Raw genomic sequence first — 11,901 nt, 5'->3', positions numbered from 1 at the left:
GGTTTCGATTGTTCCTTTTCATGCGTGGTTCAGCTCCAGAAGACGCGGCGATCCTTCGCGCAGATTTCGTGAGCCTTGCATGACAAATTCCCCAACGCACACTTTATGTTTTGTGCCCTTCCTCTGGCTACTCGGCCTGCACAGATCCCCTACAGCAGGGGTTTGACCGGCCGCGTGAAACCGAAATGGGTCTCTGTCGGCGACGATCGCCTTCCCTATCTTCAGGAGGCGAGCCTAGGCCCGCACTGCATTTTCGAGCTCGACTGCTGCCGCGGCCGGCGATGCAAGAAGGAGGGAAAGGCGTGCCTGATCATTCGTGTCCGGGACTTCATTCCCTTCGCCTGCGTCCGCAGAGAGCGGCGAACAGTCGCGCCGCGCCCCGTTGCTGCCGCTGTCCTGTGTGGAGCGGGTTGTAGCGTCGATGCTGCTGCTCGCGTGCTGACAGGCGTACTCGCCTTCTCTCGAATGCATTCCCGACGCGGCCGGGACTGGAGCTCGCTCACGAGCTGAAGCCGGCACCGCACTGAGATCGTCTGCCTGCTGTCTAGCCTGCACCGCGTCCGCCAGCTCGCTCATGTGACGGCTGACTTGCTGCGCACAACACAGAGAACCGACCAACCAACAAAAAAACCGGCCTCTCTACCTCCGCGCCGCCACCGACACTAAACACGGCGGAACAGAACACGACCCCGGGGTCAGGAGACACAGACAACAAAGCGGAAAGGGAGAAGGGCACGCGTCGACACGACAGCCGAAGCTGAATATGAAGCAGCGCCTGCTCAGCGTGACACGATTCCCTAGGGCTGGTCAGAACAAACAGAGAGCAGGAAAATGAGAGGAAAACGAAATTCGGCACTTAGCCGTTTCGCACTGTGCGGGCTTGCTGCGACAAGTCGTGCCGCCGGCAGTATGACAGCAACAACGGCAGTTCGCAACCCAGACACAGCAGGTAACGGAGAATGGCGGATTTGATCGCGCGGGATGAGGACGCGATCGTCTACGATCGGGGCCCCTGTGCACAGCTGCGCATGCATCTGTGACGGCTCTTACAGCTGTGAGAGCCTCGCCTTGAGCTGCGAGTTCCTTCGCATTGCCCCGCTCCAGCACCTCAGCATCGTCTCCTGTCAGGGCTAGCATGAACTGAATACAGGAATGCAGAAGGGAATGACAAATAAGTGAAAAAGAGGAGGCACAAAACGACGAAGCAACACCGGAACGGACGAAAAGGTGACAATCCGACTCATACAGCTAAAAACCACCCGGCACAAATGTAAATACCGACAAGCACCTGCACCTTTCTGTAACGTGGAAAGAGAAATGCGCACAAGTAGAGGCAGTCATGAGCACCAAACAGAAGCGGGCACGCCGCGCCCTCCAGCAGACAGAACCTACATCGGGGCTTTTAGCGAAAAGTACATACAACACAGCAACACAGAGACGGCCGCTTCACCCAGATGCACATAAACGCACTAGTACCGCCGCCTGCAAATAGTCTGCCTCTCTCTCTCTCTCTCTCTCTATATATATATATATATATATATATATATATATATATATATATGGGGGGGACGCCGACCAGCACAACCGGAGGAAGGGACAAAAGCTGCAACAACGTCTCTACGGCTCCGAAATAACGAAAGGTTTGTTTCAGCGCTGGCATAAGGCGAGACGCCTCCAACCGTGGGAACCTATACAGGCTGCGAGACCTCCACTCCGCCTGAGGCTGCGGCGAATCATGTTCACTGCGCACCTCATCGAACTCGATGACTCCGTTTTGCTTCCTGTCGCACTGCCGCAGAATTTCCTCCACCGACACGCTGTCGTAGCTGTCACCAAGCACGTAGCGCAAGTTGTCTAGGCTGATATGTCCACTATTGTCCACGTCAAACCTGAAGCAACAGACATGACGCACACAAACCTGCGTGGGCATCCACAAATAGACATACATATACTGATATGAAGTACGTATATCCCAGGTATGAAAAGTGACGCAACTTCGAATTCGAACAAATAATGAGTTTGGTCAGCATCTGAGAAACTCAAAGGCGCCGACAGCCAACGGGAGGATGTCGAAGGCGGAGAGTCACCCAGTCTAGCGTGTGCGCGACGCCACGCATTGGCTCAACACGTACGGCTCCTCGGCGCAGGCGTCCGCGCTGCCCACGGCGCATATGCCGCATCAGCGCTCGCGCGCTCAGAGACCCGACGCCTCTCACCCCCGACACGTCTCGCAGCTGAGCGATGTTAAAGACATCCGCATTGTCAATTTCTCGCATCGAATCAAGCTGATCAGGGTTCACATAATGGAAACTCTGCTGTATCAGAGCTTTAATCTCATTCCGCACTGCCCAAGTCCTCGGCGCTCGCACGCATGCAGCATGGATAGGCATCGACGCCTGGCCTCCACCCCCGGTAGGTAAGTATCTGGAAGCGGTGGTTCAGTCAAACCGCAGTCTACTTGTAAGAAGAGTAAACCACTTAATCAGGATCTCGCTGCGCCCACGAGACCGTCGCGGGGCCGAAATGCCGAGAAGAGACGAACCTTTCAAAAGCTTCGCGAATAAGTTGTTGGTTCAGGGCCATGCGGGTCTGGAGTGTCGCCGCCAGGAACTCGCTGTAGTTGATCTCCTCAGCGCCTGCGACACAGCACCCACCGAGAGGACGTTAGCAACCCTGAACTACTCGTCGGCTGTGCAGATGTCCCTCAAGCCGAAACCTCCCCCGCGCATATGAGACAGAGCCGCCAAACACCGCGTGAAAACGAGGGCGAGAGCGAGCGGGCGTGACGAAAACTCGGACAAAGGAAACAGCGAGAGCGAGGCCTGAGTTGGAACTTATTCATCTCACGCACGTACCCGTCTGGTCAATGCGCCGGAAAATGCGAAGCGCCTCGTCTCGAGGGATGTCCAGGAAGGTCACAAGGACGGCGACCATGCGATCCATCTGCGATAGCAACAGAAGCAGACTTTGTCAAACTAGTCGAGGACCGACTGCGGAATCCTTGCCCCAGGAGGGAGCCTCAGGCGCGAGAAACTGGCCTCGCTCTCGGCTGTGAGGAAACTTGAAGGCGCAATGAACGTAATACAGGGGGAAGGAACGGCATGCGCGCGCGGCAGTGAAAAACTCGCTACAGCAAAAGGAGCTCGCGAGAGCACCTGGATACACAGAAGCTCAAACGCGAGACCAACACCCACAAGCAGGCTAAAGAGTGAGGCAGCAGCAGGATACCAAATTACCCTGATTATCCTTCTTATATTGATACATGGTGTTCCATTGGTTCTATATCCACTCAGAGGAGCGCGTACAAGGTGGCTGGAGGAGGGAACAGCAGACAGTGTAGAGGACAGCGGTCGCTAACAGCGCAGGAGCTGCTGACGCGCTTCGAGAAACGGCTCAGTTTTCGAAACAGTCACAAAGATTTCCTTCAACCGGAGAACTCAGGATAGAGAGCGAAACGCGATCTCGTGATGAAGAAGACACACGACACGCCCGGACAACACAGCGGCGCTCAGGGACACCTGCAAAAACCGCCCGCATGCATAGAAGGAGCGCAGCGCCGGCCTGGACTTTTTCGGGCTCTCACCTTGATACACCCGCTGTTGTCCACGTCGATCTTCCGGAAGAGGCGCTCGAGGTCGTCGAGCAGTTCGGAGTTCATCGACATGGCGATGAGGCCTGAGAGCGAGGCGTCGGCGATTCAGCGCACACAAACACACGAGGCATCCAGCCAAGCAACGGCAGCGACCGCGCCACTCGAAAATTCGGGCGCGAACGAACCTGCAAAGCAGAGGTGACGAAAGTAGCACGCATCTGTGCAAGGCATGCAGCAACCATACGTACCCAGAGAAGCCCGCTTGATGGCCGAGCAAGCTGCAAACTTTTGCATGCTCTTGATGACGCTGACGTCGATCTCGATGTCTGCGAGGGCCTCCTTCTCCACGTCCAGCAACCAGGGGTGCTTCAGAGCGTCTTCAGCCGACGGCCTCTCATCGGGATTTCTCCTGCGCGCGCGAAACACGAACTACCAACCTTGCAGCAAATGAAACTCGCCACGGACACTCCAGCAGCCGCGCACACTCTCCACACACGGGCACTCCCACCATACGTATACACATATATAGATACATTTTAATATGGGATACACAAACATGTATATATACATATATCTGAAGATACTGTGGACGTATATCTACAGCTGGGCATGCGGCACGCGCAGAAAGGACGTTTCTCGTCTGCTTTGTCGGTAGTCGAGGGAGGACGTACATGAGCAGGCTCCGGATGAAGTCTTTGGCATGCTCGGAGATCCCCTGCCACCGGGGTCCACTCATGGTGTACATACAGCGCCGGATTTTGATCAGAATGTCGTGGTCGCCCTGACCCGTGAATGGCGGGCTTCCACTCAGCAGCATGTACACAATGACGCCTACAAGAAAGAAAAACAGACCAGTCGAACCCTGAAACAGCCTCCATCCTTCCTGCGTTGCTAGCTGACACTAGTAGATACTGCCATACATTCACCGTGAATATGCTTCTATACACGTTTTGAGCCAAGCCTAAACCCGCAGCCAATACACTCATACATGTATATATATATATATATATGTATATGTTTGTGCAGACCTCCACCCACGTTTAAATGGGGGCGGGCTTTCAAACGGTGGGGACGCATCTGTTTACGCCGGACGACGTTGAGACGTGACGCTGGAGACGGTTGGATGCTGACCTACCTATACTCCACAAATCACATTTTTCATTGTATTTGCCGTCCATGACTTCGGGAGCCACGTAGTAAACAGTCCCGTGCATGGCTGTCATGAGCGCGCCAGGATGGAATATGCGACTAAATCCAAAATCGATCTGCGAAAGAACGCAAAACCAACAGAGACGCGAAGGCGTTGAGAGCCTTCCCCATGTCGCGGCACGACGTCCATTGTGAGATTCTGACACTGCATCGGCCACGCACGTCTGAGGTCTATAGACGCATGGCTAAATCCAGTTGAATGCACACGCGTATATACGTACATGCACATATATATGTATGCATGTACATACATATACATACATACATAAAAATATGTGCATCTACGCATTCGTCGCTGTATAAACAAAAGATACAGATACATGACAAACGTGTGGAACCGCGACAGCGCAGCGCAGCGAGCAGAAAGGCCGGAGTGAAGGAATAAGCGGCACAACAATGGATGAATTGCGGCACCTACCGCTTGTTTTCGCTAAAAAAACCGACACACGATAGAAAGTGAAAGACAAAAGCCCGAATCGCCAGGGACAACAGGACGGAAAAGGAAAGGCACCTGCATCGGAATCATGGTTCAATAAAACGTTAGGGGCACTCACCAACTTCAAAGGCGCGTCGTCGCTATTGTCTCTATACACCCAGTTCTCGAGTCTGAGAGCCGCAGACGAGCGATAAGCAAGCAGGGAACCGGAAATATGAACAGCAGAGGCTCTCCTACGCGTTGAGTCGCCGCGTTGCATGCAGCCACGAATGCGCAGTATGCGCATCCACCCCGCACATCAAGTGTCGAGCAAGCGCCCGTTCGCTCTCCTTCGCGCGAGGTCCCTGTCTGTGCCCGAGAATCTGAGGATGCAATTCCCGCACGTCCTTGCTTGCATCAAACCGCCCCCCCCCCCGCCCCTCCCCCCGCCGCGCGGTCTCACTTGAGATCTCTGTGGCAGATATGTCTCTGATGGCAGTAGTTGATTGCAAAGAGCATCTGTCGGGTGACCCTGGCTGCGTCTTTCTCGCTGTATCTCTTCTTCTTGGCGAGTCTGTCATAGAGCTCCTTCCCCGTGCAAAGCTCCATAACGAGGTGGATTCGCCGCTTGGGGCCGTCGTCCGACGCGCGCGACGTCCTCGACACACAGCTCGCTCTCCGCTCCCTCGCCTCCTCGCGGCGCTCCTTCTCTTCTTCCGGAGAGACCTGCAAGCCGCCTCTGCCTTCCTCGCTCGCGTGCACTTCCTTCGCCTCGCCCTTGGCGGGCGACGCGGGCTGCGACTCGCCGGCGGCCGCGGCAGGCGCAGGGGAATCTCCCTTCGCCGCCGCTGCCTTGGGCGCGCCCGGCGCGTTGCCTGAGAGGAGACGACCGGAGATCGCAAACGCGTATGTGCAACGACTGAATCGCGCGGGCGGTACTCCTCCACAGACCGCAAGGAAGAACGGAGGCTGTTCTGAGGAGGAGGCGCGCGAATGGAGACGGGTTCGAGACGAGACGAAGAACGCGAATGCTGCAGGCTGGCGCCCGCGCAGGCGCAGCGCTGACCCATAGGGGACGACAGAAGCGCAAGGTTTCAGCCACAGCGAGAACGCAGCCTACAGCAGGGACAAGACGACGGCATCCCCATCCTCTTACAGACATTGTGAGAGGACATGAAGGACGAAAAACGGGCAGAGTCGCGCAGAGAGGAGCCACGACAAAGGACGCGACGCATCTGCGATCCCTAAAGGGCTCGGCGCCTTGTTCCGAGCTCCGCCACCCTGCGCCTCCCTCGCCCCGCCTGTTGTCCCTTGACCTCCCCTGCAGTCTGTCGCTCCAGTTCGTCGCTCCCCGCTGGCCTTTTCTACGGCGCACACGTGCTTCCGCCTCTGCGCGGGCCCGCTGTCTCCTCACCGTCGTCGACGAAGACCTCTAGCAACTTGCAAATGTTTGGATGGTCGACTTGGAGGTAAATCGAGACCTCGTTGTATAGCATGAGCGTTTTCTTCGGCGCCATCGAGGAGAGCGACAGCGTCTTCACTGCAACCTTTCGCCCGCTCTGCCGGTGCTTAGCAATCCTCACGGCGCCGCTGATCCCTGCGAACCGGACTCCGGAGACGAAGGTCATCAAAAGGGGGGTGGAAACCAGCCGGCAGACCTGTCCTTCTCGGTGTGTGCCAATAGCTCGTATAAGGCTACAGTTACCTGATGCTGCATGCGTCGATTCCCGTGCTTCCAGCCCCAGCTAGCACTCTCGGCACAGTGCATCTCCCTCCGTCCCACCGCTCGCCCCGGTTACCCCTCCCCCCCTCGTTCATCACACAACAGGAGAGGCCGGTCACTCGACGAGACGAGATCATCAACAGATTCGCAAATACGGCTGGGAGTCTCGTCAGACCGCCTGCGCGGCCCCGCGTCTCCCCGGCAATTACCTGTTCCGAGGACGTGGCTGCTGACCTCGTAGACCTGCTCGAGTTTCAACTGCGTTTTGATGCGACTGGAGAACAACGGCGTACGCGTGAGGGAGTTGAAGAAGGAGAGCGGATCGGTAACGACGAACTCTGGCGGCACACTCACCTCCGAGCCCTGGACACGCGCGTCGCACACAGACACAGCCGGCAGCGAGAACCCTCAGATGCGAGTATCGAACTGACGTGGATCGAGGCGCCCTCACACAGACACGCGGGCGAGCCGCCGCGCGTCCACAAAAACCAAAGAGGCCTCTGCGCGCCCAACGCAGACGTAAACGCATGTGCAGCCCCGCCCCCTGAGAGACAACGCGCGCTGACGCACACAAGCAGACGCGCACGCGTGCGAAAGCCGAGCCCCCCCCCCCCTCCCCCCCCCGCGCCGCGCGTCTCAGGAGACCGACAGCCGTTCTCTGCTCGCTCACCAGCGTGCTGGAGGAGAGCCCGCGCTCCGGTCGCCTGGCTTGGCGCCGCGCGGCGTGGTGTGTCGCGTGGGCGCTGGGGTCGAACGGGCGCTCAGGGACCTTCTTCGGCGGGCCAGGCCAGCCGCACCGCGTGCAGATTTCTCTCGCGCGGCGGTCGCGAGACGGCGACGACGCCCTGGGGTCTCTCCGCAGCGAACTCGCCTCGCTCGCGGTCGCTGTCGCGCAAAACAGGGGCGTCGTCCGCCCCTGGTAGCTCTCCGCCGCCGGGTGCGACTCGCCCTCTCGACTGAAAAACGCTAGCGGACTCCGCCTGCCCTTCGCCCGCCCGCCGGGCGCCTGCCCAGTCGCCGGCGCCAGCGTCCCGCAGCCCACAAAGGAGGCAGAGCCCTGGTTCGGGCGCGAGGAGGGCCTCACGCTCACCGGGCTCAGCCACGCGCTCTGGGCGCCAGAGGGCGCACGCAGCCGCCCGGGCCGCAGGCGGTCGAAGTACGGCCGATGCGAGTTCGGGGCTAGCGGCGCGCGCGCCAGCCCAGGCCCGGGATCAAGCGGCAGGGGAGGGTGGAACGGCGCTCCGAGCTGCGCCGGCGTGGCGAGGAGCGCCTCGCTCGTCGCTTGTGGGCACTCGTGCGGCGCGCGGCCGCCGGTCTCGGCCTGCGCGTGCGCGTGTGACTCCGCCGCGGCGGGGCCCGGGCCCGGGGCCGGCGGGTGGCGACCGCGTTGGGCTCCGGTGAACGAGAAGAGGCTCTCCGAAGGGACTGGCGGGAGATTGCGGCCGCAGCGCGGACAGCGGGTCTTGTGTACGAGCGCGGGCCCGACCAGGCGCCCGCCGAACGAGGTCGTGCTACTTCGCGCCGAGGCGCCCTGCGAGATCACTGAGGCGTGCATCGAATGGTTTTCTGGAAAGCCGCCTCGGGCGCCCACTGTGGAAGTCCGGAACTTTCGCTGAAGTCTGTCGCGAAACGAGAGGCCCCGTTGGCGTCCGCTCGGCGCGCTTGACTTCCAGGTGAACCGGTGCGAGACGAAGCGCCCGCGCGTCCGCTCGCTCCTGCTTTTCTGCTGACCGGCTGAGAAAAGTGGCCGAAACCAACGCGACGCTCGGGACGCGCCAGCGCAGGGCAAGCAACCCGAAGACGACGCCTTCTCCACAACAGGCTTTGCCTCTTCGCGCGAGGGGCGGCGCGCGGCTGCCGCAGCGACGGCCGAAGGCCTGAAACGCACGCGCCGACAGCCACACGCCAGCTGAAACCGGAGACTCAGGACCACGCGACGGGTAGCAGACGAGCGAGGAAAGCGCCGTACACAGGAGAGAACGGGGGATGCGCGGCGGGGTACGAGGACGCGTCGAGGAGATGAAAGGAGAACGAACGCCGAGCCGAAAAACCGAAGAAAGGTAGACAGGCAAAGAACCGCGAGATACGAACGGAGACACACGGGGATAGTCGACAGGTGAAAACGTGAGCAGACAGGTTGACGCACGAAAACTACCCAGAAAGCTGCACATGCCCGTCTATCTGCCTGCACCGAACTTGGTGTGGCGCACGCACCGGGCACGTGAGGTTGCGTATGAAACAAATATCAAGCTACGTGAGTGATTTGATGGATTCCGGTAGCTGTTTCCCTGCGCCTGTATTCGTACCTTGCGTCGGGCCCCGCGTCCTCCACGGGTCCTTGCCGACCCCCCTCTCCGTCGCCCTGACTCTGCAGTGCCTCGCGGAAGCCCCCCTCCGCTCTGTCACCGTTTGCAGTCTCTGGCGACTGGCCGCCACCCGTCATAAGCGATGCATCAAGCTGTCGCTTCTCTTCCTCCAGCGCAGACTGAGGCGGCGACTCAGGAGACACCGGCTGCTTGCCGCCCTCATTTGTCGCCTGCGGCTCTTCGCTACTGCCGTTGCCTTCTGCATCTGCGGCCTTCGAGTTCGAGTAGAGCGGCGCACTGAGCGCTCCCTCGGCGGGCGCATCGAGCTGAGAACGCCACGGTGGCGCCGGGGCTTGCAAAGAAGGCTCCGCGTGCGCCACCGAGGCTTCCTCTTGGTGCGTTTTCGGCAGAGAGACAGGATCAGAGGCAGACGAGGTCGCTGCTGCAAACGAAAATGCCGACTTTTCCCCAATCTTCTCGCACCTCGACAACGCAGGCCCCTGGCTACGCGCCGAGGCGCCCGCCACGCGAGACTGCGTACACCCCATTCAGCGAATCTGAATGCGGGCGGCGCGCCAGTCTCAAAAACGCGCGCCGCTGGAGGATCAACGGGAAACTGCAGAATGGGGGCCGCGCGTGACAGCGAGACCAGAGGACCGTGCGACGACTAAAGCGGAAAAGCGCCTTGTACGCCGCAAAGGGAGGAGGCGTGCGACACTAAGCAAAACGGAGATACAGACATCTGAACGCAGACGCGATAGTGTACCCGCCCTGGGCTGTCACGGAGACCAGAGACCAAAGCGACGAAACAACCGATCCTAAAGGACCTCTAGAGAACAGCTACCGACCGAAGAACACCGCTCAAGCTGCATCACGCGCTGACTCGCACCGCAGTCCACTACCCGCGAACTTCAGGCCTGACACTATCGTACATCCGTACAAGCATGCGCGCGACACCTACGTGGGAGCGAGAGTCCCCGCTAGACTGCGCCCGCATTGACGGACTCTACACCAGTTCTAGAGCAATCCAGGACGCCGTGGTGCCGAGATTCGCTGCAGCGAACACCTGCTGCAGGAAGCTGGGCATCTCGAGAGGCTCTCCTCCGAGGCACGGGAGAAAAACACACTGCCACGACGCCGCAGGAAACCGCATTCTCGCCACAACTCTAAGCGGTCGCTGTGAAGAGAGAAGGCGCGCCAAGTCCCCTTCTGCTGAAGCAGGAAACCACGAAGTGAGTAGCACGAAAAAAGCTTCGAATCCGTTCTCGCAGAACAGGACGGTAGCCGCAAAGATCGCACCGAAGCCTAAAGCGGGAGCGGAATGAGGGGAGGAACGCGCACGCCGTCACTGCGGAGCTCCATTCGATCTGCCCTCGAAAAAGATATCCCGTCAAAGACGTAAGAATCGAGATATTGGATAAGAATCAGGATGGGGTGGCCGTCTCTCTCCCACCCATGAGTCACTTCCGGGAATACGAGAAAAGAAGCTACGCGGCCTACTGACCAGAAACGCATCGACCATCCGTAAGTCACTTCTGAAACACGCCCGCTTGCTGCGGACAGAGCTGCCAGGGAGCGCAGACGAAAAATTGATGCGAGAGAACATGAAAAGGGAGCATACGGAGAGCGAGCAGCGGACGGAGCCGGGGCGCGCTTGCAACCGTCTGCTGTCGACGCGTGCTGCGAAGTTCGTTGAAGGCAGGCAGGACACGAAGGATTTGCCGCGCCGCGGCAGCGAAAAAACAGACGGCACTGGCCGCAAAGAAGCGGGAAATCAGCTCTTCGCAGAATGTCCGGGCACGCGCCATGCCGCCAAAACGCGGAGCTTTTACGTGCCTCTTTTGAACAAAGCACATGCGCGCGGAGCCCGCAAGAGCGGTCGCGGCGGAAGAGTCAAGGAAGGCCCATGTCCGGCTCCCTCCAAAAAGGAAGCCCGGGGAAGCTGCTTCATCAGGGAGAAACAGCTGTTGAATGTGCGGTGGATTTACACGTGGGAGTGCCCTCCAGACACTGCATAATTGAAGACTGACTTGCGGAAAACACACCCGCTTGGCAAGTTTTCCGTGCCATAGCACGTAAAGCGGGCAAGTGCTGACGGTGATAGCAGCGATTGCCGCCGAAGCGATGCGAGCGCACCAGAAGAGCCAGCTGCTGCGACATGATGTCTTTCGTAATGGGCCCTAGCATGCCTGACGCTTCAGAACAGACCAGCGCACCCCGCTTTCTATGCAACCTCGCGAGAATACTGCCCACCGTACCTGCGCCCGCTCTCCGCGCCTCTTCGCGAGTATCAGTGCCTGCAACCGGCCCCGGATGGCGACAAACTCGTCAGAAAACCACGCCACCTGAGCCGCCGTCGTCCATGAGACCTAAGCTCTTTGAAACGGCAGATTTCGAGCTACTGAGACACAGTCCTCTGCCGTGACGGGAAGCTCCACGCACACGCGTAAATGCAAATACTTCTGGCGCCGCACGGCATACCTGTATGTCCCGTGGGATTGTGGCAACCTCGTCCACCCAGCAGATGTGTGAGTCCTCCAGCCATTTCCAGATGCTTGCTTGCAAGTATGGGGATACGGACGCGTATAAAACAGCCTGATGAGGCACGACGCGGATAGTTAGTGAGTATGCATGTTCTGCTAAGGAACCGTGGAGC

The 11,901-nt window shown here is 59.1% G+C and overlaps 1 protein-coding gene across 1 annotated transcript; it reads right to left on the bottom strand.

Annotated features, from left to right (window-relative positions):
• Positions 1 to 234: 234 nt before the first annotated feature.
• BESB_016060 (calcium-dependent protein kinase CDPK4) lies at positions 235 to 9,793 on the bottom strand (the record flags this gene model as incomplete). Its single annotated transcript, XM_029360321.1, has 15 exons — positions 235 to 591; positions 1,051 to 1,140; positions 1,751 to 1,889; positions 2,543 to 2,636; positions 2,856 to 2,943; positions 3,584 to 3,675; positions 3,841 to 4,001; positions 4,264 to 4,423; positions 4,728 to 4,857; positions 5,356 to 5,407; positions 5,680 to 6,091; positions 6,592 to 6,813; positions 7,149 to 7,302; positions 7,610 to 8,816; positions 9,246 to 9,793. The coding sequence occupies 15 exons, from the start codon at positions 9,791 to 9,793 to the stop codon at positions 235 to 237; spliced, it is 3,906 nt and encodes a 1,301-aa protein (XP_029216297.1).
• Positions 9,794 to 11,901: the final 2,108 nt, after the last annotated feature.

The sequence above is a fragment of the Besnoitia besnoiti genome, chromosome X (genome assembly GCF_002563875.1).
Source record: "Besnoitia besnoiti strain Bb-Ger1 chromosome X, whole genome shotgun sequence".
NCBI lineage: Eukaryota > Apicomplexa > Conoidasida > Eucoccidiorida > Sarcocystidae > Besnoitia > Besnoitia besnoiti.
This window is presented reverse-complemented; position numbering and strand designations above follow the sequence as displayed.